The following is a 25,850-nucleotide window of genomic DNA, read 5'->3' on the forward strand; positions in this document are numbered from 1 at the left end:
AGTCAGGTGCTCTAATTGGCCACAGCTGTTCTAGTTAATCTAAAGCAAACCTTCCTCCCTTGGCAGGGAATAAGGCCCCCTGCTAACACTCTTATGCTGCCCTCTGGCCATGCTGTATCACAATACATTTTCATTGCTTTGTTCTTATCTTAAGCTCTTGAAATCTATACTGTGTAATAGGCCATGGCAAGGAGACTAAAGCATTTAATTCTCTTTCTAGAGCTGGAATGGAAACCATATTTTGACACTTAGGCTAGAGCAGTGATTGTACGCTCTTCAGGGCAGAGACTGTCCCTTTTGTTTGTACAGTACCCATCACAATGGGGCCCTGATCTCGACTGAGGCCTGTAGACGCTGCTGTAATACAACTCATAATAAACATTCTATACAGATCTTTTTATTTTGAGGCATTGGGATATATTCACCAGTATTCTGTGGCTGATTTGTGTCTCTCTGGCCATGTACAGTTTCTATACATTTGGTTTAACAGGCCAATCAAAGTTGGTTTATGGCATCTTTGTATTACCAGAAGAGTGCACAGTACCCGTAATGCACTAGTGAATGCAGTGCCACGAGTTTTATGAATGACAAGTCTTGCTTGGTTAACTATATTTTACTTTTTTTTTCCTGTCTCTGGTATGTAAATGATTGCTTTCAAAAGTAGCATGTTAGAAAATAGATTAACCACATTTGGCTTCAGTGGAATTTTATTGCCTAACTCCCCCGCAATACAAGTCAAATGGCATCTATTCTTTTTTCTTCCTAAATTCATTTAAAGTGAATTTAGTGGTCATGAAAGGTGCTGGCCTGGCCTGGACAGAAGTCCTTTATTTATACATAGAACAGTGGTTCTCAAACTTTTGTACTGGTGACCCCTTTCACATAGCAAGCCTCTGAGTGCCACCCCCTTATAAATTAAAAACACTTTTTAATGTATTTAACACCATTATACATGCTGAAGGCAAAGCGCGGTTTGGGGTGGAGGCTGACAGCTCATGACCACACATGTAATAACCTCGTGACCCCCTGAGGGGTCCTGACCCCGAGTTTGAGAACCCCTGACATAGAACATATGTAATATGGACAGCATCAGCACAAGCTTGTATGCCTCACCCACATCCTGGAGTGAAGATCTCTCAGGGTGATGAGACAGTTCAGTCTTCAACACCCATTCAGTCATCAGCCTCTTTTTCTTAGTCTGCCAACAGAGGAACTAATGTAACTTGACTATTTGGATAATCAAGAAAAAACTCAGCCCTTTTGCTTTTTAAGAATGATTTGAAAAGTGGCTATCCCCTTGGCAATATCTGTACTATAGTCTCATGTGCGTGTTGTATGTTTGTATTTTGTATTATATGTATTAAACCAAATACCTTTTGGCCACCAGTTTGGAAGCACTGATGTTCCTGGATTTTTTTGTTCATTCAATGTGGGACCCTATGGCAGCTTTGAGTCTGGCACATTTAAAGCGATGCCACACTATAAACTCTCTCATGTATTTTCACGTACCTTTTTTGTGTTTGTATACATACTTATCATTCCAAGAATTCCATCCATATACCACCCTTTCCCATCATGCCTCTGCATACTCACTAATCACAGTATTCCTTCCCTGTCCTGCTTTTCTAGTACAGATTAGCTGGTAGGTTTGTGCTCACTCCTGCTGCTGGAGCATAAATGCATCCAGATTTCACCAATTCAAAGAGGAATCAGAAGTTTACTAACAAATCGTGGTCTCTTTTGTGGATTCCCCACAGGTTGCTGCCAAGTAGTAGGCTGGTCAAAGTGTGATTATATGGTATAATTATAATTGTAGCAGAAACAGTAAAGTAGACTGTTTGGCTGCCAGTAAAAATAGTGTTATCTTTATAACTTCAAGTGAAAATTATACAGCTAGCAGAACATATAAGCCAATTTCATTGATGGGAAAAATCCTTCAGTGTTTAGTAAAAACCATTTTTCCAATGATTGCCTGCCTGCGACTGTTAAATTCTCTTTGCCATTAGCACGTCAATTTACCTAGGAAATGCTCCACTCTGTAGAGCTTCATTTTACTACAGCTCATTTACATTGAGCACAGCACCATCTAGTGGATATACTTGTTCAGATCATTAGAATTAAGATAATTTTTCACATAGTCTGTGTGAATGATTTTAACTTTTTTTTCTATGTAGTATATTTCAGTTGAGGTTTTGTAGGAAAAGGAGACTAGCTGGTTACACAGCAATGTGTACATTGAAAATTTGAAAAGTAATTGAGAGAAAAGGCTATGGGAGATATACGTGTAAATTCAATGACTGAATTTCATGATCTCCCACTGGCAAGGTAATTAAAGACCAAAAGATAATTTAAAGTTCTTCCCCTCTGGAAGAGCCCCAAGTGCTACTCTGTCATGGGTGAATTTTTCCTCATTCATGGATGAACTTCACCTCCATTGCAACTCCCCTGGAGGACTATGTGTGTGCATATATACAAATTGCTTGCGGATGTGATTGAAGCAAGTCTACAATGTCAGTAAAACATTTTGGATACAGGGAGTTGATTCTTATGAATACTTTAGTTTCTTGTAAGCTCTCAAGAGGGAAACTTTAGGGCTTACTGCCAGATTATAGGACTAGGAACCAGGGTGTGATTCCTGTTCCCAGCTCTGCCACTGATTTCCTGCGGGCAAGTCATTTCATTTCAATTCCCCACCTGTAAATAGTCTTTGTAAGAGCTGCCTCACAAAGGTGTTGGGGCTTTGTTAACTTAATGTTTGTTATGCACTTGCAGACCCTCAATGAAATGATCTCCCTGCAGTAACTGCAAAGTATTAATATGAAGTGGGATTTGCTATAGTGATTTTCAGAGGTTCTTCAACGTGGGGGTTCGTTAGGCAAGTAAAGTGCCCTCATTGTTTCAAGTTAGTCCACACTGATTGGGCCTTTACCCATATCAAGCAGAAAAATTGCTCTGACTTACAAAAGGTAAACAACAGGACTCCTTGTTTTCTAGCGCTATCCTCTTAGGGTCTACATCTGCGACCAGATAGTTAACTATCTTTTTTATTTGGCTAAGGTCTAATGAGAAATCAAAAAAGACCTCAAGGGAGCTGAAGGATATATATCTGAATGTGCCAATGGTTCCAGGGCCTCAGCAGAACCCCAAGATTTAGTTTAGTGGTTCTCACATACAGTATTGTGCCTTGCTCCTAGGCCTCTGTTTTTACAACATTAATTTGTGTCATGGCCACCCATCTTAAAAATCAGGAAGTAGCTGTCACTCCTGATTTGGGTGACTGATTAGTCTTTGGGGAAAGTAGATAGAAATTCAGTTAGTTGTAGCTAAAACCCTGGACTGGTTTCAGAAACTCTCTTCTTATGAATCAAGACAAGCGTCTTCTGACAACAGTCAGGGTCTTGTCTAGGGTTGCATTTGCAGACAAGTCTTCCTCTCATTCCTGAGGACCATGAAGGCTTTGGTCTGGGACTTCAGGGTGCTGGATGTCGCAGTTTCTGCCTCTTGCAATCCTGCAGCGCTCTCCTGGGATCACTTGCAGTTTTGAATGGTTCAGGTGCTACTGATAAATGTTGCTCATGATAGTACCAATCTGGTTAAAACTGTTCTAGTTCCTCCTCATATCAATGTACTGCTCACCTGGGAGGCTGCAGAAAGCTCATTCATCCAATGAGACTTGTTGAATTGACCTGTTCTGTAGTGTGGTAATCACAAATGCCAGTCTGTTTGGGTGGGGAGCTCATGCAGGGCCCCAGATGGCACTGTGAAAGCAATCTCCTCTAAAACCAAAGAGAAATCTCAAGATGGGCAGTTTCAGGGGGATTCTAGTGAGGAAAAAGACCCAGTCAAATGACTCTGCTGTGGTAGGTATATACCTGAACCAGAAATCCCAGAGTAAGAAGACTGTAAATCACTTAGCTGGCTAATCTGCGTGTTCAGTGAGGATGCCCATCCCCGCCTCATTGTTTAGATGGTTAAGCAATGAGTTGGCCTCAACAGACCTATTTACTTGGAAGCAGCAAACACATGGCTCCTGACATACTGCATGGGGTACCTGTTCTCCGCTAGGCTGCTGCATACACTAGATTCTGTGATCAGGGTTCCATTGTGCATAGAATCCAGCCCCAGAGATCCTCCTGATCCCATATTCCAGTCTGTTAGGCAAGTTTCTTTATGTCTTCCTGTTACATACAAAGGTCCAAAAAAATAGTAATGTCATAATGACTGCTTCCACACAGCCAGTTTGAGCATAGTTCACTCAATCCAGTCTAGTGGTCTGCCAAATACCATGTGGACAAGCAGTGGCACTTTCTACAGATTTCAGACTTTGCCTAGGAGTAAACTCTTCACCCCTGATGATGGCTCCAGGCGTGAGAGGCAAGCTCTCAAGGAGGAAGGAGCCTGTAAAGGGATTGTATAGATACTCTAATAAATTCACAGAGGATAGGTTCTTCATATATATGTGTGACAGCCATTAATATGTCCCTTGAATAAACTTCTGAATTCTTGCAAGTAGGTTATTGTGTGGCTCCTATCACTTCAAACTTACTAACATTACAAAATTACAGGCAGGCAGGGCCAGTCAAGCACTACCCCTAAAAAAAAAAAAAAAAAAAAGGCCACCAGGAAACTGGACTGTTTCAGAAGAAAGGTTTATTTGACGGGTAGCCTTCAACTACTTTCTCTCACCAGAAAGCTTTGGTTGTCTTTGTGATTCCATGGCTAAATTTAAAGACTCTCAGCCTCAATATTCAAAGCAGGAGTTCACTGCCCTCTTGGAAGAGGGTAAGAAAGTGGGGAGGACTTCTCTCCAGGCGGCTCTGGATGCAGCTGACTCGACAGCCAGGACAACGACCTCCGCTATCACCAGGAGGCGTTCTTGGCTCCAGTCCTTGGTGCTTCCTCATGAGGTCCTACAGTTCACCCCTTCGAAGGCTCCTTCCCTTTAAACAGATCAAAACTGATGTGTGTTTCTTTTACTGTGCAGCCTTCTCTTGGAATCAAGAAGCCAACTAAAGCCCTGCTGTATGTTATACTGAGTCCTGTGGGCCCATACTTTGAAAGCGGAAGCTTTAATCCAATATCCTTATGGGCAGATCCCAAATATGTAAGAGCCTGGAAAGGAGGAACGGGGGACTGCAAATTGGGAGGGTAAGAGAGCCTGATTATGCATTAATTACATAGCTCAACTGTTGGATTATTTTTTCCTTTCAGTTAAATCCTGGCTATGATGCTATATTATTAAATGTTGCAAATCAAAAATTATAACAAAGGCATTTCCAGAAAAGAGGTATCTCACCTCCAGTCAAAATGGGCTACAAAATGGCAGACTGCCGATCTGTTCACCTTGCATAGATAGACTAAGGCCAAGGTTGTTAAAATGTAGTTTGTAGACCACTGGTCTTCCATAATGAGCTGCATGGGACTGTGGAGCTGTCTCTTCATGATTCCAGCTGCTAAGATAAAGATAAATCAAATGCTTTTCTAATGTTGTTTCTCCATGTGAGCAGTTGCTGTTATTCTGTCAGAAAATGGAACAGAAGGTGTCTACGAGACAATTTCTGTGTTAAGTTGTCACACTATGAAAAGTTTTGAGAATGAGAGGAAAAGTTTGGAATAAGGGAATTTGCAAAGAGGCAGGGACTCAGAGAAACTTATGTCCTGTCTTATTTGTTTGGGGAAAAAAGTATATGGAAGTTTGATTTCCTTAATCGCTGTTGAAAGTCAACATTTACCTAGAGTTACCAGATAGACTTGCCCAAGTGCGGTAATTGTCAGTAAGTGTTGAAGTTAAAATTAATCCCAATTTAAAGTGTTCCCATAGTGCCGCATGATTTTCTGCCTCCTTTTATCAAAATATACAACTTGATTTTCCTAAAATCTTGCAAATTTGTATGTGTGCGCATCTAAAATATGCAGTTATAAAGAAAACCAAAGTTAAAAATCCAAACATTTTAATCTCTTCTGACTGGATTTCTGTCAGCAAATCCACTGGATAAAGAGTTACACATCAGATAACAGCAACAGCCAGTGAGAGGTAAGGGGAGGGAAGGAGCCTGTATGGCTAAGGGAGTCCCCTGTCTCCTATTGAACTGCTTCAACTTTATGGCTTAAAGCTAGTTTATGTGTAGAAGCAGAAAACTTGAAGTGCTGTGGCCTTCACTGCATAATCTGTTAGCTGCTTTGCTTGTACAAACCTAACACTTTCATGAGTCAGCTGGGTTGGGGGTTACCTTTACATCCCAGGATCAAGTGGAGCTGCCTGGCGGCTCACCAAAACTCCCTTTAGCTTTATCCAGGTAGTCCACAGACTCTGTGGAGCAGTATGGTCCTGGTAGGAAGGGGGAACCCTTGACTCTGGCTGAGCCCTTCAGAGTTTTATTTTGCAGAAGCAAAGTGACTTGTAGTTCATTCATTTAAGTGCTGCCAATGGAATCCTATCAGGGGCAAGAAATGACTTTGCAGAGCATTAATCGTGAGGCAGATTTTGCAGTCTGGGCACTGAAAGTAATGTAAAATGTTTTTAGAAATAGGAGAATTAGGAAGTTTTATGGCAGGAAAATACCCAGCTAGCTGGTGATAGCTAATTCTTTTTTTTTGTTCCTGAAAGGAATTATGGTTCTTCCGTCTATGCCCAGCATGAAGCTATGGAATTAGGATGTCAGCAGGTTCTGTGGCTGTATGGAGAGGATCATCAAATCACTGAAGTCGGAACAATGAATCTTTTCCTGTACTGGGAAAATGAAGATGGAGGTATAGTAGAATGTGGCACTAAACCTCTGCTCGTTGCAGTCCTCAGACCTGGGAGCCAGTTGTGACCTCAGGACTGGTGTCAGTGTTGTATGGATGATGCTTCTTGGGGTTTGTAGTTCTAGTCCAAAGAATGGTGGTCTGCATTGCCTTCTTTTTCTGTTTTAGTGGGAGAGGGAAGTCACCCCTTAGTCAGTCCCCACTAGCCCACACAACTTCTTCAGAATTCCTTCCAGCACATCCCTTCCAAAGAAATGGGGTTTGGGACCTTCCCTCTGCGGAGAAGGCAAATGATCAGAGACTCTGACTTTGCAGTTCTGCGACAGGCTGCAATTGCCTTCTTTATGTCTTCTGCTTCACCCATGTGTGGCTTCTGTCATGGCCTCTAGCAGGGGCATCCCCATCCATTCCTGAACCTTGACCTGTGTCCACAAAGCAATCGGACATTCCTTTTGAATCAGGATTTTCCTGCTAAACAAGACAGGAGAAGCTGCTACATCTTTAATCTTCTACATCTTTAATCCTGGTAAATTGCTTTTAAGATGTAGGACCAGATTTTGAAAGCTAGGCTAAATTTTTTGTTTTGTTTTTTTGCATCTGCAATCATTTGTGGTTGGAAATTATGATACTTAGACAATTGACTAATTACCGCGTGCAACCAGATATTTAGACACTTGCATACCTTCATTTGTTCATGCAGTTATTTATGTCTACAAAATTGTGTCTGCACTTGATTGTTAGTACAGAAGGGTAACCTAGTTTGAAGGACTATGGGCCTGATCGAAAGCCCATAAAAGTCAATAGAAAGACTCCCATTAACTTCCCAGGGCTTTGGCTCAGGTCATAAATAAAGGCAAAGTGTTGTTCCATCATTTGCCAGTCTCAGAAACAAAAGAACAAGAAATCAGGATTCAAACTCTGATCCTTTTCATGAAAATACAACTGACAATCTTGTAAAATACCATTTCGTTGCCATTTTTCTGCCAGTGCTATAGTGGTGGTTAGTAGTGGCTCACAATGGAAACAGCATTGTGTTTTATTTAGCATAAGAGTCTGTGAGTCAAGATACCTGGGTTCTATTTCCAATTTGACTGCTGATTCTTGCGCAAATCCCTTAAGTTTCTCTGTGTCTCAGTTTATACAGCTGTAAAATAGGGATAATATTTACCTAGCTCTAAAAAACTTACTGAGATCAAGTGAATGATGCTATATATGTGAATGTTGTTATTTAATATTTCATCACAATGGATTAGACATTGTAGCTATTGAGCCAAAGTCACCCCTCATGTGCACCTTCACTGGAGTTACACCAGCAAGGAATTTGGCCCACTTGGACAGAGCGAACAAGAAGTTGGTTAGCTATGACAAGACCCAGACCAGTGGGGTACAGGAGTCTGGTAGAGGGCAAATATACTGGTCACTGGATGAGTAGTTTTCTGTTTCCTGAGTGACCAGAGCAGGGGCTGCACTAGAGTAATCAGGAACCTGCTAGAACCAATTAAGGCAGACAGGCTGATTAGAACACCTGCAGCCAATCAAGGCAGGCTAATCAGGGCACCTGGGTTTAAAAAGGAGCTCACTTCAGTTTGTGGTGGGCATGTGAGGAGCTGGGAGCAAGAGGCGCAAGGAGCTGAGAGTGAGAGGGTGTGCTGCTGGAGGACTAAGGAGTATAAGCATTATCAGACACCAGGAGGAAGATCCTGTGAGGATAAAGAAGGTGTTTGGAGGAGGCCATGGGGAAGTAGCCTAGGGAGTTGTTGCTGTCATGCAGCTGTTACAGGAGACAATCTAGACAGCTGCAATCCACAGGGCCTTGGGCTGGAACCCGGAGTAGAGGGCGGGCCCGGGTTCCCCCCAAACCTCCTAACTCCTGATCAGATACAGGAGGAGTTGACCCAGACTGTGGGTTCCACCAGAGGGAAAGATCACTAAGGTGTGCAAATCTGCCAATAAGCGCAGGACCCACCAAGGTAGAGGAGGAATTTTGTCACATAGCATTCAGTGTTCTGTTTTGTTTTTCAACCAGGAATAAGCAGGAATTATCCAGCTACATACCATACCATTCCAAAGATTTGCTAACCAATGTGTTACCAGTGCACTACAGATTAATATCATTGTGACATGAGTGGAACAAACAATCTGTAATTCATGCCATCCAGCCTACTATATGCCAGTCCTATTCCAAAACAGACCAGCCATTACACATATTATGATCACTTGCACTGCAGGGGCAATTAGCTATTTAGCAATGTATTACTTGAGAAGCCTGGGTAAGACCTAAAACAGCTACAACTGTTGGTTGCCACCAAGAAATTGCACACCAGTGTATAACTGCCTACCCCCTTGTACCATGGGAAAAAGTGACTGTGATTGTGCTCTTTCTCTTCATAAGGAATGCTACTAAGACTAGGGTGACCAGATAGCAAGGGTGAAAAATCGGAACAGGGGGTGGGAGTTAATTGGCACCTATATAAGACTAAGCCCCCAAATATGGGGTATGTCCCTCTAAAATCGGGACATCTGATCACCCTAAATGTTGCTTAGGTGGTCCTTGTTTTGTTTGCTTCATTGTGCATATATTGCAGCGGTGGTGGTGGTGGTGGCGGGGGTGGGGAGATTAAGCATAGAAATACAGTAGATTTGGAACTAGAAATTATGGGTACAGTTTAAGCATCAGGAACATACAGCTCATTGTGTGTTCAGGGAGTAATGTAAACTCTGTGTGTATGTGCTATGTTTTTGTGTATCCTCATGAATGCACTAGATGGGGACTGATTTCAGCAGTGCTTCAAATGAGGGTCCATTTTTACTGCAAGCCGATTCCAGATCATTTTAGCCCTGGTATTGGACAAAAGAAGTGTCTAACATTCCAGTCATGGGTGAACCCTAGAAAATGTCTCATTCATAATGATGGTAGGGGGAGAGGGGAATTACCCAATAATCTCTGGTAAGTTTGCATGACACACATTATGCTGATTCTGCACATTTAGCATTGCTCTGGCTGAGTTTATAATGCAGCTAAATATGGATCACTATTGTTACAATAACTGAGCACTGTAGTTTCTGTTCATGAAATACTGCTTTCATCAGTGGCATATTTTGAGAGTGACATATACCCAGGATGGTTTCCATGTTTACAAAAAGTAAGGCTTGATCACCATGTGATCCTCAAGGCCTACCTTTTCATGGCACATAATGTTGTTGAGAGGCAAAGGGTGGCAGGAGTGGAAAGCATGTTAAATGGAATGTCTGTTTCTTCTATCAAGGGGCTTAGCTTGGCAGAGATGAAGACCTTTTAAAATCAAAACAAATGTACAGTCTAGAGAATACATCAAATGGGGGCTGTACACTATGGAATCTGTTTATCTTTTCCAATATACAGAGGCAGTGTTGAGAATGGTTAGCTGTAAAGAGTCAGGACACCTGGGTTCTATTTCTGGCTGAACCATTAAGCCACTGTGTGACCTTGGACAAATTATTCATCTCTGTGCCTCAGTTATCACATCAATAAAATGGGAATAATAATACCTACTTCACTGGAGTGATGGGATGCTTAATTCCTTAAAAGCTCTTTGGAATCCTCAGATGAGGGCCAGGCCTATACCACATGGTGCCTCAGGTGAGGAGCGTCTTCAGCGCTCCCCTCCGTTAGTTAAACTTTTGAATATCTTATTTTTATTGCATTTATAGCCCATTTCACAACTTTGATGCACGATTTATCCCTGTTATATAAGATATAAATTTGCGCACCAGGATCTGTAAATCTGTATTTATTCATGCGATGTATAAGCAAAGTACACTTTCACATTTACGTAATAAAACAAAGTTCACAATATCATAGCTGGGCACTCACTTCACTTTGTTCTTATATCTCATTGACTGACTGGCAATGCCCCGCCCCTTATATACCTGCAAGGGCATAGTTGACAATTTTCTAGGAGGTTTTGAGGAAAATGTACCTCTCAGAAAGTCTGGAAGGTTCCATGAGATTCTACGAAGGTCCAGAACTTTCTAGGTGGTCAGTGAAAAATGAATCCACATACAGAATACCTGAAACATTTTACTTCAAACATTCTATTTTCCCTTTTGTCGCTAGCAGCAAAAATAGCACCCAAGCCTGGTGTCCCCCAAGCCGGCATCCCAGGTGGTTGCCAGGGTTGCCTGCCCCTCAGTCCAGCCCTACCTCAGATGTAAAGACTCACAGAAGTTCAAAATAATGCTATTATATGTGTGAAAAATAGAGCTCGATGGTTGTTGAAATGATCATTGTGCTGCAGAAAGTGCCATGTGGTGGTGGAACGTGAAGTTTGCCGGTGATGCTGTGTGGGCACTTAGATGCACAGTGATCCTAAAAGGATGGATTCTTTTTGCAGAGAGTGACGGAGATTGACAAATGTATGGTATGATAGCCAGAGAAAGGGAAAAAAAGAGAGAGGGACAGAGGACCTGGGAACAAGTAGCAATTGGAACAAGGAGGGAGGGGAAAATGGAATGGAGAAATGGGGTGAAAGGAAAGTGTGAGGAAAAGAGAAAAATGAAGGAGAGAGCAACACAGAGTGACAGGGAGACTGGGTTTATAATAGGTTATGGACCCCAGAGCTTCCTGAGGCCTATATGACCCAGAAGTTCTCTTGGTGGCCCCACCCATGCAAATGTTTTGGTGTTTTTCTCAGTTTTGTAATAATCTGCCTAGCCCTAAACTCATCCCATATGCATCAATCAGTGCACGTTCATAAATACTTGTGGGATAAATGAAGGGGGTGTAGCTCCCTTTTATGGACACCCAGCCAGCCAGTTAGCTGTAAAATCCCTCTTGGTGTCTGTTATCTGCTTGCTTTACCTGTAAAGGGTTAACAAGCCCACAGGTAAAAGAAAAGGAGTAGGCACCTGACTAAAAGAGCCAATGGAAAGGCTAGAACATTTTAAAATTGGGAAAGAAACTTTCCCTTTGCGTCTGATGTGTCTTTTCAGGAAAGAAGGGAACAGAGAGCAGCAGGAATGCTGTGTAAAGCTTTAAGCCAGGAGAAATCATCAGATCATACCTAGAATTACTTATTTGAAACCCCCCAAATATGTAAGTAAATTAGGAATGTTTAAATAGACACAATCAGCTTTATTTCTTTATTTTGGCTTGTGGATCTCCTCTATGCTAACCCCAGATTCTTTTGTTTCCTTGTAACTTATAAGCTGAATCCCCATGAAAGCTATTTTGAGTGCTTAATTTTTGGAATTGCTCTTTTAAAATCTAACAAAAGCCCAGTTCCAGATATATTTTCTTCCTTTTTTTTTTTTTTAATAACATTTACCTTTTTTAAAACAGGATTGGATTTTTGGTGTCCTAAGAGGTTTGTGCATGTTATTTTATTAGCTTGTAGCAACAGCTAATTTCCTTTGTTTTCTTTCTCAGCTCTCCCCCAGGTGAAAGGGCTTGAGGGTACCCCACAGGAAGGAATTCCCAAGTGCTCCTTCTTGGGTCCAAGGGGGTTTTTTTGTTTTGTTTTTTTTGCATTTGAGCGGTGGCTGCGTTTACCAAGCCAAGGTCAGAAAAAAGCTGTAACCTTGGGAGTTTAATACAAGCCTGGAGTGGCCAGTATTAATTTTTAGAATCCTTGCAGGCCCCCACCTTCTGCACTTGAAGTGCCAGAGTGGGGATTCAGCCTTGACAACTTGCATGAAAGACTTGAAGCTTATGTTGTTCAGTAAAATACATGACCTAATTTTAAAATCACTTCAGTTGTAAGCTCCCAAGATCTGGGATGGTATTTTTGGTACATGTTTGTTCAGTGCCTTGCACAATGGTCCCCTGGGGCCTCTCAGTGCTACTGCGATAATGATAATGGAGTCTCACATCAGTGTCAACGTATGAGCATTCAGCAAACCCTATAAATGAACACATATATGTGAGTTCAGACCAATGTGAGAATTGCAAGCATGGTTGCATGGGAGACAGACAAGATTGTCCGTGACCATTGCAGGTGGTAGCCTTGCTTTGGACTGTTCATGTTTTTCACCTCAGGTGTTGCTGATGCACCTTGCTTCAAAGCTGTTAACAGCAACATGACAAATCTGCTGCCACCTTGCTCTGTTGTGGGCTGTTGTTTCCCAGTGACTGGGATTGGCTAATATGCTTTCATGCATGACTTCAGTGTGTCTATATTGTTTGTACTAGCCACCTTGAGAGCAGGTGCCTTGCTGTAGCTGACCAGAAATAGGGCCTTGGGTATTCTTGAGTCTGCCATACGAACGAGATGCCAAGACCAATGCATAGCTGAGGGTTTTTTTTGTTTGGTTGGTTGTTTTATTTGGGGGAGGGTGGGGATTGAGCATGCTTTGAATGTCAGACCTCTGACAGTGAATGAGTATTTCGATATTGAGAATCGTGTCTCAACAGTTGACCCTGCAAACAGACCAAAGGTTGTGCATATGGAATTGATCGAGTTTCCTAATATGGTGACAATATATTGTCCAGCATGACTGCCTAATAGACATTTAGCTTAGTGCTTATTTTGATGTCCCTGTCATTCCATAAGTGGTGTGATAGCATTCCAAATGCAGAGTTGGCCTTGGCTAAGTGATGGGTAGGCTCATCATTAGTTGCGGCATTCTGTGACAGCATACTCCTTAGGTAGCAGAATTTCTCCATGGACTTGAGAAGATCATCCTTGATCTTAATAATTGGGTAGACAAGTTCATCCCCTGGCACATGTTGGTACAGTACTTCAGTTTTCTTTAGATTGTGAATCCAAAATGATTCACTGTACAAGTAAAGTGATCAGTTATTAATTGAACATCATCAATCAAGTGAGCAACCAGTGCACAGTCATCAGCTTTAATGTGTAAATCTGCAAGAATGGAAGCGTTTCAAATTGAACAACTTATAAGACTGCAGAACTGGGTAAATGCTCCTCTGTCAGTGTCATGAAATGCATCCATAAGCATAGCCAATAAAAGGATGGAAAAGACTGTGGAAGCCAGCACACAACTGTGTTTGGTGCCTCTGGTGACCAGAAAGGGGTCTGATATCTTGCCATTTTCCACCACTCTGGTCATCATCCCTTCATGGAAGGATGAAATAGCAGAAATAAACTTTCCAAAGATGAACAGAAAATCGAGCAAGAGACAGTGCCACAAAATTTCAAGGGTGCCAACATTGTCCACCTGTATAAACGTAAGGGTGAATGGGCAAACTGTGTTAATTACTATGGCATTTCCCTTCTCTCTGTTGCAGGGGAAATTTTATTGCACTGGTCATACTGAATTGACTTAACACCTATCTTGTGGGAAACATCATCCCCGAGTCTAGACAGTGCACTGTAGATATGATCTTCACAGCCTGTCAGCTTCGGGAAAAGTGCTGGGAGCAAAACCATGGTCTTTGTGATGTTTGTCAACTAAGCTAAAGCATTTGACTTCCTAAATCTGGAAACTTCTGAAACTCTGGAAAGTTACCTCAATACAAATAAATATATCTAAAAAACAATAAAAGCAGATGAATAGGAAGTTTTCCCACACAGGGCTACTTTTCCTATGTGCTATTATAAATCCAGGAGTTTGCAGCTTATCAAAATGATTCTCCCATGAAAAGACAAGTAGGGTTTGTGAGCTCATAGTCTGATTTCCCAGAGATGAGAAAGATGAATGCATATGGAGCCAGATTTGGTACACACATGGTACCAGACGGAGATGATGACATGCTGCAAGGGAGGCAGATGTTCCTCTAGGTGACCCCAGGCTGGTAGACATAATATGCATACTTGACAAAATTATGTGAATCTGGCAGCTTAAAACATTTTGCATATTTCCCATATTCTATCAACTCCATGCTGTTTGGCAGCTGTACTGGTGTGGTAAAGCCTCCTGTCCCAGATCTGGACTTTAGCGTCCAAAATCTGGGTGCTTACCTGAAACTCCCCCAAGCTCACTACCAGCTTGGATATTTTCTCGCTGCCACCAGATAAGAATAGGCTCTTATCAGCCTGGATTCCCCAAATACTTTGGAAGACCCCCAAGACCGACCTGGGTTCTCTCTCTCCTCTCTCCAGCTTCCCCCTTCCCTGAGTTAGCCGGTGCGAGACTAGACTCACTCCTTGAATGCAAAACCAAGAGAGCTATTCTCTTCCCCCGAGGCTATGCATTAACAGCTAATCACAGCTAGCACACAAGGAAATTCCCCCTCCCTAATCTCGTAGCAGTAACTAGAGAAAAACTTCAACCACAAGAGAACAGAGATGATTCTTTTTATCTTTCCCCGTAGCCTGCTCTTTCCCTGGAAACAATAGGAAAATAGCCCACAGCCTGGCTTTTCCTTTCCCTTCTCTGTCTTCCCGTGAGGGAGACAGCTACCTGGTACAGAAGTTCTATCCCTTTGCCTCACTAGGAAAAGAAACTTTACAGGCAAAAGAAAATTAACCCTTACCTTACCTATCTACTTATGACAACTGGCAAGCTTTCAAAATAGCTCACAGCAATCAAAGTATATTCTGGATCTTATACACATCCCGCTCCATCATTCATGAAGAGGGAACGGTATCAAGTGTGTCACAGGGCTCAATACTGAGCCCCATATTATTTCTTATTTTCACTAATAAGAGGAATATGTACATTCAGACATGATCAAATGTGATGATTCCAAAGTTGGTGAAGTAGCAAATGCAGAACATGGGAGTTTCCAGACAAGTGAATTATTTAATTCAGAGTCTTCTCTGACAGTGGCCAGTAACCAAATGTTTCAGAGGTGGAGAATTATGGAATAACTTGCCCATAATAGATATTCCTACTTAGTAACTTTCAGTTGTTGGCTTGGCCCAGGCAAAAAGCAGACAGCCCTTGGAGGTAAGCATGGGAGAGTTTATTTGGTTGTTAGGGTGGATTCATAGGAAAAAGGAGAGCTATGAATTTCCAACCCTGAGAGAAAGGAAAGAGATGGCATCCTGGCATCTAGCAGTCTGCCACTGAATCAGAAATGGCCACTTCAGATAAATGGCCACTGCTGACAAACCCCAACGCTGGGTACATATACAGTGGAGCTGGAGAACAGAAGTGTAACTGTGGCTACACTTCTATTTTTAGTGCACTAGTTCCATCAAAGTTACTGCATGTATTTCTGCCTAAGCTGGAAATTACTCTTCCAGCTTGAAGTGTGGCAATACCCACAGTGTGTAGCCATATCCTGGGTGGATTGTATCTACCTCTGACAGGTACCTGAGAGATGTCTCCTTACATTTTGGAAGCACTTGAATAGATTGTCATGACAATTTGAATCTATTGTGTGTGCCAACTTTCAAAGGAACATCTGAAGTTATGTAGGAAAAAACAGGAACCAATGCTCTTGATCCACAGTAAGAAATGCAGCCCTGATTGGACTGAGGCAGCAAAGCATATAATGGGCATTGCATAAGAGATGATGATAACCTGCTGTGAGAGGACATATATGTAAATACCTTGGGGACTGCCAGATATGGTGAGCAGGCTCACGCTGTTTAAGATCAGAAGGGATAAGAGACTGTAACTGGGAGGACGAGATGCTTAAAAGGAGAAAAAGAGTGAGGAAAGCTACTGAAAAGCAGGGGCCAAGATTTTCAGAAGTGACAAGTGTTTTTGGGTGCCACCTCCATTATTGGATGCCCAACTTTGAGTCTCTATAAAGTAAAAGGCCTGTTTTTTCAAAGGGCAGGGGCTAGAGCGCTATATGAAAATCAAGCCCCTTACAGATGTTGCAGGTTGGGCACCCAAATTCATTTGTCGCTTTTGGTAATCTTTGCCAGAAGCTGTGGTGTTGATATGCTGACTAGCTGAAAGAGTCAGAGGGAAAAAAGGAGATTGCACTCTCTAGAAATGTAATACTTTGTTTCTTTATTGCACCTAATCCAAGATAATCTACGTATGTTATTTTTTGCCAAGTGTGAGATTAGATATTTCAAGCACATATTTATTTAAATCTGATTTTTTCCTCTCTATTTAAACAACTCCCTCCCCAAAATCTTGTTTTCAATTAAACCATTTGAATCTTTGTCTGTTTTGGAATTTTATGCAGATTATCTCGGAGAGGTTAAATAACTTAAGATAAAATAGTGAAAGAAGGGTTTCTGGAGCCTACCATGCTTGGGATTCCATGTCAAAAGGGCACACTGTACACGAGGAGTCCTCTTCCATAAAATGCCTCACATGCCTGAGGACCATGGACAAGGACAGAGTTCATGACACTGAAGAGTTTAGTCTTTCGCCTCTAGATTGTCATTTCAAATCCCAGCCAGATTTTTGAAGCCTGAAAGCTGTTACCAAGCGATGGCTGTGTGGCAACCTATGTAAAATGAGTTGGAGCAAACTCCAGTTTTCAGTCAGATTTCCACATAACAAAAAACATTGCAAGTGTCACTAATTGGAACCCATGCTGGCAATCACAGTAGAAAGGTCAAGGACTGAATGGGCATGAACTGTGACCTACCGTCTCAGTCTTGACATTGTCCCACCAGCTCAGGATTGATACATGTTACGGGGGCAGCAAGAGAAAATTTCCACTGCTTTTTCTCTTGTAGCTGCTCCATGGATACAGAAATGTATTATTATAAATGGAAAAGTAAATGTAAGTAGCAACGTCAGAGATGTCAGGGACAGAAAACCCGTTAGGTTATTAAATCCATCTCACTTGAAGGCCCTGTTCAGCAGAGCTTGGAAGTATGTACTTAACATTGAGCTTTATTTATATGATACATCATCCTCCAGACACCTTACAAACGTTTATTAACTGCATCTCACAGCACCCCAGTGAGGTAACCAGTGGTAGCAAATCCATTTTATAGATGAGTCTACTAGACACAGAGTGGGTCACTTCCAGCTTCCGCTTGTGGCTCCTTATGTCACGGTTGGGCAGTTAAATGGTTCCCCGGGGTCACACAGTGAGCCAGTGGCAGAGCCAGGAATAGAACCCAGTCATGTGCTCTAACTACTAAGTGCACCTAATCCTAATTCAATCAGGGCAAGTCTATACTGTAGCCCAGCTGCACTGCTGTAGCATGTGCCTGGTGAAGACACTCTCTGTGCTGATGGGAGAGCACTCTCCTGTCTGCATAATTACTCCACCTTGGTGAAAAGTGGAAGCTATGTTGGCATCTCCCACCAACATAGCACTGGTGTGGGCAGCGCGAAACTTGCATCACTCAGGGGGGCTTTTTCACACCCCTAAACTGTGTAAATTGTATCAACTTAGGCTGTAGTGTAGACCTGCCCTCAGATATATGCACAGATTCAAAACAGTCGGCATCCAACTGAGTTTGTGCAATTTAGAATCTGCCTCTGAAATTCTAACCAATGTTTGTATCTTATATCGGATATTGCATGTTGGTATCTGATATTTCTACTCTCATTTAAATATTTTATTTTGTTTGTATTTTTGTTTCAACAGAAGAGGAACTGGCAACCCCACCACTAGATGGCATCATTCTTCCTGGAGTGACGAGGCAGAGCATCTTGGAGCTGGCACGCAAGTGGGTGGGTGTTTGCCTTGTCCCTCAATAGTAGCAATTTTAACAACCATGAGATACGGTGTTATGAAAATAACTCATTTATTGCGTTCAGATAATGGCTCACAGTTCCACCTGATCCTTTAAACCAAGTACGAACTGGGAAAGCATGTTAAAATTAAAAAGCCTTGGCCAAACCACCCAGACACCAGCATTTGTTCCACAGAGCCACATCAGTCTAACTAGTTCCCAGTAAGTATTCCCGCACAAAAATCTTCATTAACTTTGTGTTAGTTGCCAGAGTCCACATCCCCTTAACATAATTGGCTTAAAGTAAGGAAATAAGCAATCATCATTCATCACCCCATCTACACTCTACTGATCAGCTCCTTGTTCCACCGCTATAGCCCATGTGTCTCCACCTTCATTCTGAGCAACCAGAGTTTAAGTCCAGCCATAGATATAATACACTAGTACCTGTATTCTTGCAGATTTCAAATCTGCACGTGAATACCAGTTCTCATGCACAAAGTACTATAAGCTCAGCAATGATCAAAAGCATACAGGTCCTCTGTTTTACATCTCATCCAAAAGCTCTGCTGCAGCTGCACAGTGTTCCTGAACATCATGCTGAGGTTCAGCACCAAATTTGAGGGGAAAATGCCACCTAGTAAATTGCCATTGCCATCATCACTTGTTATATATCAGGGGTTCTCAAACTGGGGGTCGGGACCCCTCAGGGGGTCGCAAGGTTATTACATGGGGGGCGTCACGAGCTGTCGCCTCCACCCCAAGCGCCTTTTACCTCCAGCATTTATAATGGTGTTAAATAGAAATTAAAAATACCTTTTTATATAAGGGGGGGATCACACTCAGAGGCTTGCTATGTGAAAGGGGTCACCAGTACAAGTGAAGTTTGAGAACCACTGTTACAGATCTTGGGTTTTCCTTGGAGGTCATTCATCTAACAACTGATCAGGCCATAGCTTGCCTAGCCACATGAGAACTGAAAATTAACTGGCTACAACTGAGTTTGTTAAAAATATCACCTCTGTGATACAATGACAGGCGTCTAACGTAAGAAAAGAATTACAACCTTTAGGAACATGTGCTCTGGTTTTGTCTTTCTAATCTCTGGCACAGGGAGAATTTAAAGTATCTGAGCGGTATATTACCATGAGTGATCTGACAGCTGCCTTGGAGGAAAACAGAGTCAAGGAGATGTTTGGTGCTGGGACAGCTTGTGTTGTATGCCCTATTTCTAAAATATTATACAAAGGCAAGGTAAGGAAAGTAGTATTTGTGTTTACTTTATTCCCCATATAATTACAGCTTGGCACTATCTGCCGTTCATGCGGGAAGTACTTTATCAGTATATTGCCTCCTAACTTCTTCCCAACTTCTTCTCAAGTTGGGGAAAACAGATTTTTTTTTTCAGAATTCCCCCACCCTCTTTTTTGTGTTTAATTTGAAATTTCAGAACTTCATTTTTTGGACCAGCTCTATAGTTCGTTGAAGGGTGGGTGGGGAGGGAGACCACAGATTTTGTTTTAAATTCAAGTAAAAAAAAAAAAATCATTCATACAAAAAAAATCAAAATTTGAAATTTCATCAACATTTTACAATTAGAAGCATTTCAGCCAGCTCTGTGATGTGATTTGCAGTCAAATCTTCCCTTAATAGGGAGGCTGACAGCCAGTCACAGTTCCTCAATTCTGTTCTGCCCATCCTTGGCATAAATTAAAATTGCAGAGGAGGAGATTTAAATTCTTCCATCAGCAGAAATGGGTCATACAGAGAACATGGCTTTGCTCCACCATGGCCATTCCCCTTCCATCCCCTAATATGTCTCCTTCTTAATCCCTTCCATGCCTGATTTAATCCTTCCGCTTATACCAGACAGAACAGCTCTATTGGAGAGGACACAGGTGGCAGAGCTGGTACAGGAGATGGCTTAACTGTTTCTGTCTGCTGTACAGCAGTTGGGAAATTCCTCCCGAACAGGGGGAATTCTGTAGAGCATTTCTTTGTCCTGTTTACATTCTCTTTGCACTGCTTATGTTGCACAAAATGAACTTATCAGAGCAGTGAATCTAGCCCAGGAGGTATGTTGATACTGTGAAGATAGACAATAGAACAAATAAAATAACGATGTAGAAAATGATGCTTCTAGTAGATGGACTATATCTATTAATATGATCAGCTTTTGAGATACGAATGGGAAACACTAAGATGTGGACTATTGATAATTATGGTAAATGTACTTGTTTTAACACAATATACACTGTAGATAGTAAATAGAAAGGTGCTTCTTTGAGCTGAGTATCGTCCTCCTCAAGCCTTACTGACTGAGCAAGAAGGTAAGTGTGATGTAGTGATTAGACCTTGCTTGGACTCCAGTAGCAGCTGGGTTCTATTCCTGGCTCTGCTGCCGCTCGTTTGGCCAAGTCACTGAGGATGGCCTAAACCAACTCTCATTACACTCAGTAGAAGTAGTACAGTTGATGTGAATGTCAGCTGATCCTTGAGCTTTCTGTGTCTCCTATAAAATGGATATTAATGGTCCTTACTCACCTGATGGGAGTGTTATGAGGTTTAATTAATGTTTGTGAAGTACTTTGAGATCCTCAGATTTAAAAGGCATTTATATATGTATGTACTTGTTGTTGCTGTTGTTATCTGACTGTACATGATGAGCTTCTAGGAATTATTCTCATTTTAATTCCATCCTAGAATTTGCATATTCCAACTATGGAGAATGGACCTCAGTTAGCAACCCGCTTCCTGAATCAGCTGACTGATATCCAAGTAAGAGATTCTCTTCTTTGGTATGATAACAATAATGAAAGGGGTGAAATTGAATGAATGAATGGTTTTTCTGTTACAGGCTCCAGGAATTAAAAGATAGACTCTTTCTTCCACCTCTCCTGGCATTGAAACTTTGGTAGATTACCAGTAGTACAGGAAGATATTTACCCTACATGTCACTGAGGGATGCTGTTTTCCTCCTTAAAACTTGCCCTCTCTCTTTCATCTTGAAACAGAGTGATTTTAATACAGGTGTGAAATACAGGAGTGCTTGTAAAAGACTGATGTTTATGTCCTCTTCACATGACATGGGCCAGGATTATAAAAAGTTATACCCGGTCACTATCCACAAACTCCAGTGACAGCTGTTTCATCTTCCCTTTAAAAAAAATACAGTCAGATAAAACCTAATATCAACTTTCACAAAATAGAACAGCCAATCAATTAAAAAAACCTACAAAGCGATGTCTTGGATGGTCGGCATGGTATTTGATATTGGCCAGTAACTGCTATCTTGTAGGCTCAATGTCTTTCTGATCATGCAGCCACTACTTGTTCCCAAAGCAGTTCCTCGTTTAGTGGCTTGTTGGATGTTAAGATGGATCTACCATTTGGCACTTGTATTTGCTCTCATTACCTGGAGGGGCATGTTTTACTTCTGTCAGTGCACAAAGACTGTCAGTAGCATTCTGGACATCCTCAAGAAGCTAAGCACCGGTGTCCTCTGTGGTTTATTTAGATGTCTTCTCTTTCTCCTGTAGGGGGTGGTGAATGATATATGGCCTCAGCATGGATAGAATAGCTGTTACCTTGACAGGTTGCAAGTCGCTTTGTTTGAGATGTAACATTCTCTCCCACTTACTATGGCAGTAACTCTTTGGCATTCTTCTCATAGTATTTCTTCTCATCTGGGTTGCTATAGTTATTTCGTAATTGCCTCAGAGTTAATGGTCTGTGGCTCAAGAAACACATTAGATATTGCCACTAAGGTTTTTATCCTCCTCCTGGTGAGCTGCTGAACTGGTGATCCTAATAAAACATAGTGAGATATGTTGCAATATCCATACTAAATATGGATCCCTTGAATCTATCAGCGCTTTTATTTTAAATTTTTACTGACTCTTCTGCAGATCTATAGTAAGGGCTTCACCTGGTGTGCATGAACTGATGCAGCCATCAAAAAATTGTCAGATTGAGTTATTCATTAATTGTGGCCCATTGTCTGCTATCAACTCTCCTGGAATGCCCTAACATATTGAGATTTACAATGTGATATTCAATGTGTTGTACAATAGAGTAGTTAATAAAATAAAATGAATAACATTCCACTAACCCTTCTGTCATAAACAGATAGCTAAGGGTTAATGTTTCTTTTACCTGTAAAGGGTTAACAAAGGGAACCAAACACCTGACCAGAGGACCAATCAGGAAACAAGATTTTTCAAATCTCAAGGGAGGGAAGTTTTGGGTGTGTGTTCTTTGTCTCGTCTCTGTTGCTCTCTAGTCTCTGAGGGGATCACTCTATCTCCAGGCTTTCTAATCTTCTATTTCCAAGTTGTGAGTACAAAGGTAGAAAGACAATAGGCTTATATTGTTTTTTTGTATTTACATGTGTGTAGTTTGCTGGAATGTTTTAAATTGTATTTCTTTTTGGATAAGGCTGTTTATTCATTTTTTTCTTTTAAGCCAATAACCCTGTATATTGTCACCTTGATACAGAGACCATTTTTATGTCTTTTTCTTTCTTTTTATATAAAGCTTTCTTTTTAAGACCTGTTGGATTTTTTCCTAGTTGGGGCTCAAGGGGATTGAGTCTGCAGCTCACCAGGGAATTGGTGGGAGGAAGAAGACAGGGGGGAAGAGAAAATCTCTTTGTGTTAGAGTTACAAAGCTTGCATTTGCAGGGACTCTGAGTGAGGGTGAGAGAAACCTGATCTCTCTGGTTTGCGTTTCAAGGAATTGAAACAGGGTGATCTTCCAGGGCCATCCAGGGAGGGGAAGCCTGGGAGGAAGTAACGAGGAGACAAGGGGAGGGGGTTGTTTCCCTTTGTTGTGAGACTCAGGGCATCTGAGTCTTGGGGTCCCCCAGGGAAGGTTTTGGGGAGACCAGAGTGAGCCAGGCACTGGAATTCCTGGCTGGTGGCAGCGCTATCAGATCTAAGCTGGTAATTAAGCTTGGAGGTTTCATGCTAGCATCTCATTTTCTGAACTCTAAGGTTCAGATCTGAGTAGGAAGCTATGACACCTTCATTTTTTAAATCAAGTAGTGTGGACGAGCCTTGGACTGGGGACAGTCGAGCAACTTAGGCAGTTTCAGTAGCTCTTTTGGATTCTTGTTCTTCTACTTCTTGCAGGTTTCACACATCGATACTATCATATAGATACTGTCCCAGTTGCTTTTCACCACCCTGCTGACACAAAACAGCTAGAAAGTTGTTGAATCTGTGCCCTGCTGGATTCTCCCTCTGTGACAGAATTCTCAGGTGGCCTAGATCAACCATTGTGGGTCCTAGGATTGTCTCCAGTTCCCTCATGGACACCATCCAGGGTAGTCTCTACACCTTTACAAACAAAGTATTGTTTGATCACAACAGAAGCATAACAAGGCAAAAAGGGTTTTCAACACAACAAACAGCCTATATGCACGCCTGTCTTGCCTAAAGCTTAGGTAGGCCTAGCTTATCCACATGCCCCACCCACCCATGCTAAAAGTAACCCTTAATAATCATATAGCAAACAACACAATAATAATCAATCTGACAGCCGGAAGACATGATACTAATAAACTATCACAGGTAGCTCCCATGCCCTTCACTTGAGTCATTTATATTCTGAATCCCCCTCAAAAAAATCTCCCCATGTAATTAAAGTGGAATACAGTATTGTTTGCTGTGCTCTGCTAAGCAGCTTCCACATTCCACCATTGAGGTGTGGAACATTTCAGTGTTAGAGGAAACGATTCCCATATATTTGTATTTAGCATGTAATGGGCTTGTGTGTTCTTCTGCATAAAGATGCTGTATGAATTAGGCCCAATTGTCATAGTGGTCTCTCTATTAGGAGCTGGACTGAGACGAATAATTCATTTTGTGTATGCCAACTGACAGTGATTAAATGAAAGGGACTTTCAGTTCCAGCGATGAACACTGCATTTGAACCAGAAACCTAGAGGTGAATCAGAGGTGTATCCAATTACTAATCACCTCTGCCATCCATTTCCCTCGTATGCAGTACATGCTAGTTTAACATTTTCAGATTTCTTTGATTATTTTGCATCTAGATCTGTTTTCCTGCCACTTACTATTATTTGTAATCCACAATCCTCCATGTGCAACAGGATTTACTTGGATTTGAACAGCAGTTCACTGGGAAGTAGAGCTAGAATGACGAAGTAGAACTTTGTGGGCAGAACTGATTACATTTCTCACTGCAGTAGCAAGAGCAAGGGGAACACTGCAATATGCATTTACACTTGTGTCACTAAAAGGAAATTGTGATTACTAAAGATCAATGGAGATTTTAGACGAAATAATTTACTCTGTGTATAGCATTGGTGTGGTTATGAATGCATCAATCACAGAATACTGTGTTCTATAACAGCTTGAGTTAGAGGATTTAAAGATGAGGTTCTCTCTGGGAATTACACTGCCTCTAAAATGCCAATCAGTGCTGGCAATCTCCTTCTTCCCTAAATAAAAAGTCCTGAATGCTTTGGCTAATATGGCCAGTAGTCTCAAATATTGTAGATTATTTATGGCTTTCTTCATGATGATTTGTATTTTTAAGGAGGATGCAGTGAAAGCTTGTTCATTTTTAAAGTGTAGCTCAGAAAGCAATTTGAGTGGGACAGGTGAACAGTTTCAGGTGAAATTATTATTTGTATTAGAGTAGAATTTAAAGGCCACAATCAATATCAGGGCCCCATTGTGCTAGGCACTGTACAAATATATAATAAGAGACAGTCCTGCTACACACTCTAAATAGACGAGCCTGAGAAAATACTGGTAGAGAGGGTTGGCTAGAGGAGGAAATATTGTTATCCCCATTTTACAGATCAGAACCTGAAGAGCAGAGAGATTAAGTGACTTGCCCTGGTTACACAGGAAGTCTGTGGCCAATCCAGAAATGGAATCTGATCTGCTTAGTCCCAGTATAGTGTCTTAACTTCACAACCATCCTTCCTTTCTAAAATATGAGAATGAACTTAAACCTTTGGCAAAAACTGAATCCATACTGACCCTTTCGGGGAACTTTTGGAAGTCTGGATTGTGATTTCAGTTTTATGCACCTTTACATTTCTTGGTTCTGAACAGGGTGAGACACTGAAGTCTGAGCGAGGCTGTTCTTACAAACAGAAGCAGGGGGTACTGGAAGTCTCACAAGAGAGTTTGTTTTCATGAGGTTTCCTGCCTATTTTTGTAGGTTCTGGAGGTTCAGATAAATTCCCAAGGTTTTTGAGTTTCACTCAGTTACTTGACAGGTGAATTAATAGCAGTAATTATCCTAATTAGCAGAGTAAACTTCAACATAAAGAACTCACCTCTTTTAATGGAAAATGCTGGTGCAGCCTCTGCTCAGTACAACTTGGGTGGGCATGAAGGGAGACAGGAACCTTTATGGTGCCTCATTAGCCAAAGCTTGATCCAGGTCAATTTCTAGTGTGAATCAGAGGAGCCTCACAGCTGCTGTGACTTATACCAGCTGCCTAGGACCCCCAAGGGTCTGTTCCAATAGTAAAGGATCACCAGGGTTAGCGCCAACTCCCTTTTCACCAGTCATGCCCTCTACATTACAGTGTCTCTTTGCCACCCAGGGATTAGTCCATGCGGGGGGAAT

General features: G+C 41.7%; 1 protein-coding gene across 4 annotated transcripts in view; it reads left to right on the forward strand.

The window, feature by feature from the left end:
- The window catches only part of BCAT1 (branched chain amino acid transaminase 1), a 112,639-nt gene that overhangs the window by 83,715 nt on the left and 3,074 nt on the right, over positions 1-25,850 (forward strand). For all 4 annotated transcript variants that reach the window (XM_032772574.2, XM_075069793.1, XM_032772573.2 and 1 more), the window contains 5 exons: positions 4,985-5,148; positions 6,608-6,750; positions 18,149-18,234; positions 19,350-19,490; positions 20,940-21,014. In XM_032772574.2, the coding sequence (XP_032628465.1) occupies positions 4,985-5,148; positions 6,608-6,750; positions 18,149-18,234; positions 19,350-19,490; positions 20,940-21,014 (609 nt within the window). The remainder of the gene's footprint in view (positions 1-4,984; positions 5,149-6,607; positions 6,751-18,148; positions 18,235-19,349; positions 19,491-20,939; positions 21,015-25,850) is intronic.

Source organism: Chelonoidis abingdonii, chromosome 1 (assembly GCF_003597395.2).
Source record: "Chelonoidis abingdonii isolate Lonesome George chromosome 1, CheloAbing_2.0, whole genome shotgun sequence".
NCBI lineage: Eukaryota > Metazoa > Chordata > Testudines > Testudinidae > Chelonoidis > Chelonoidis abingdonii.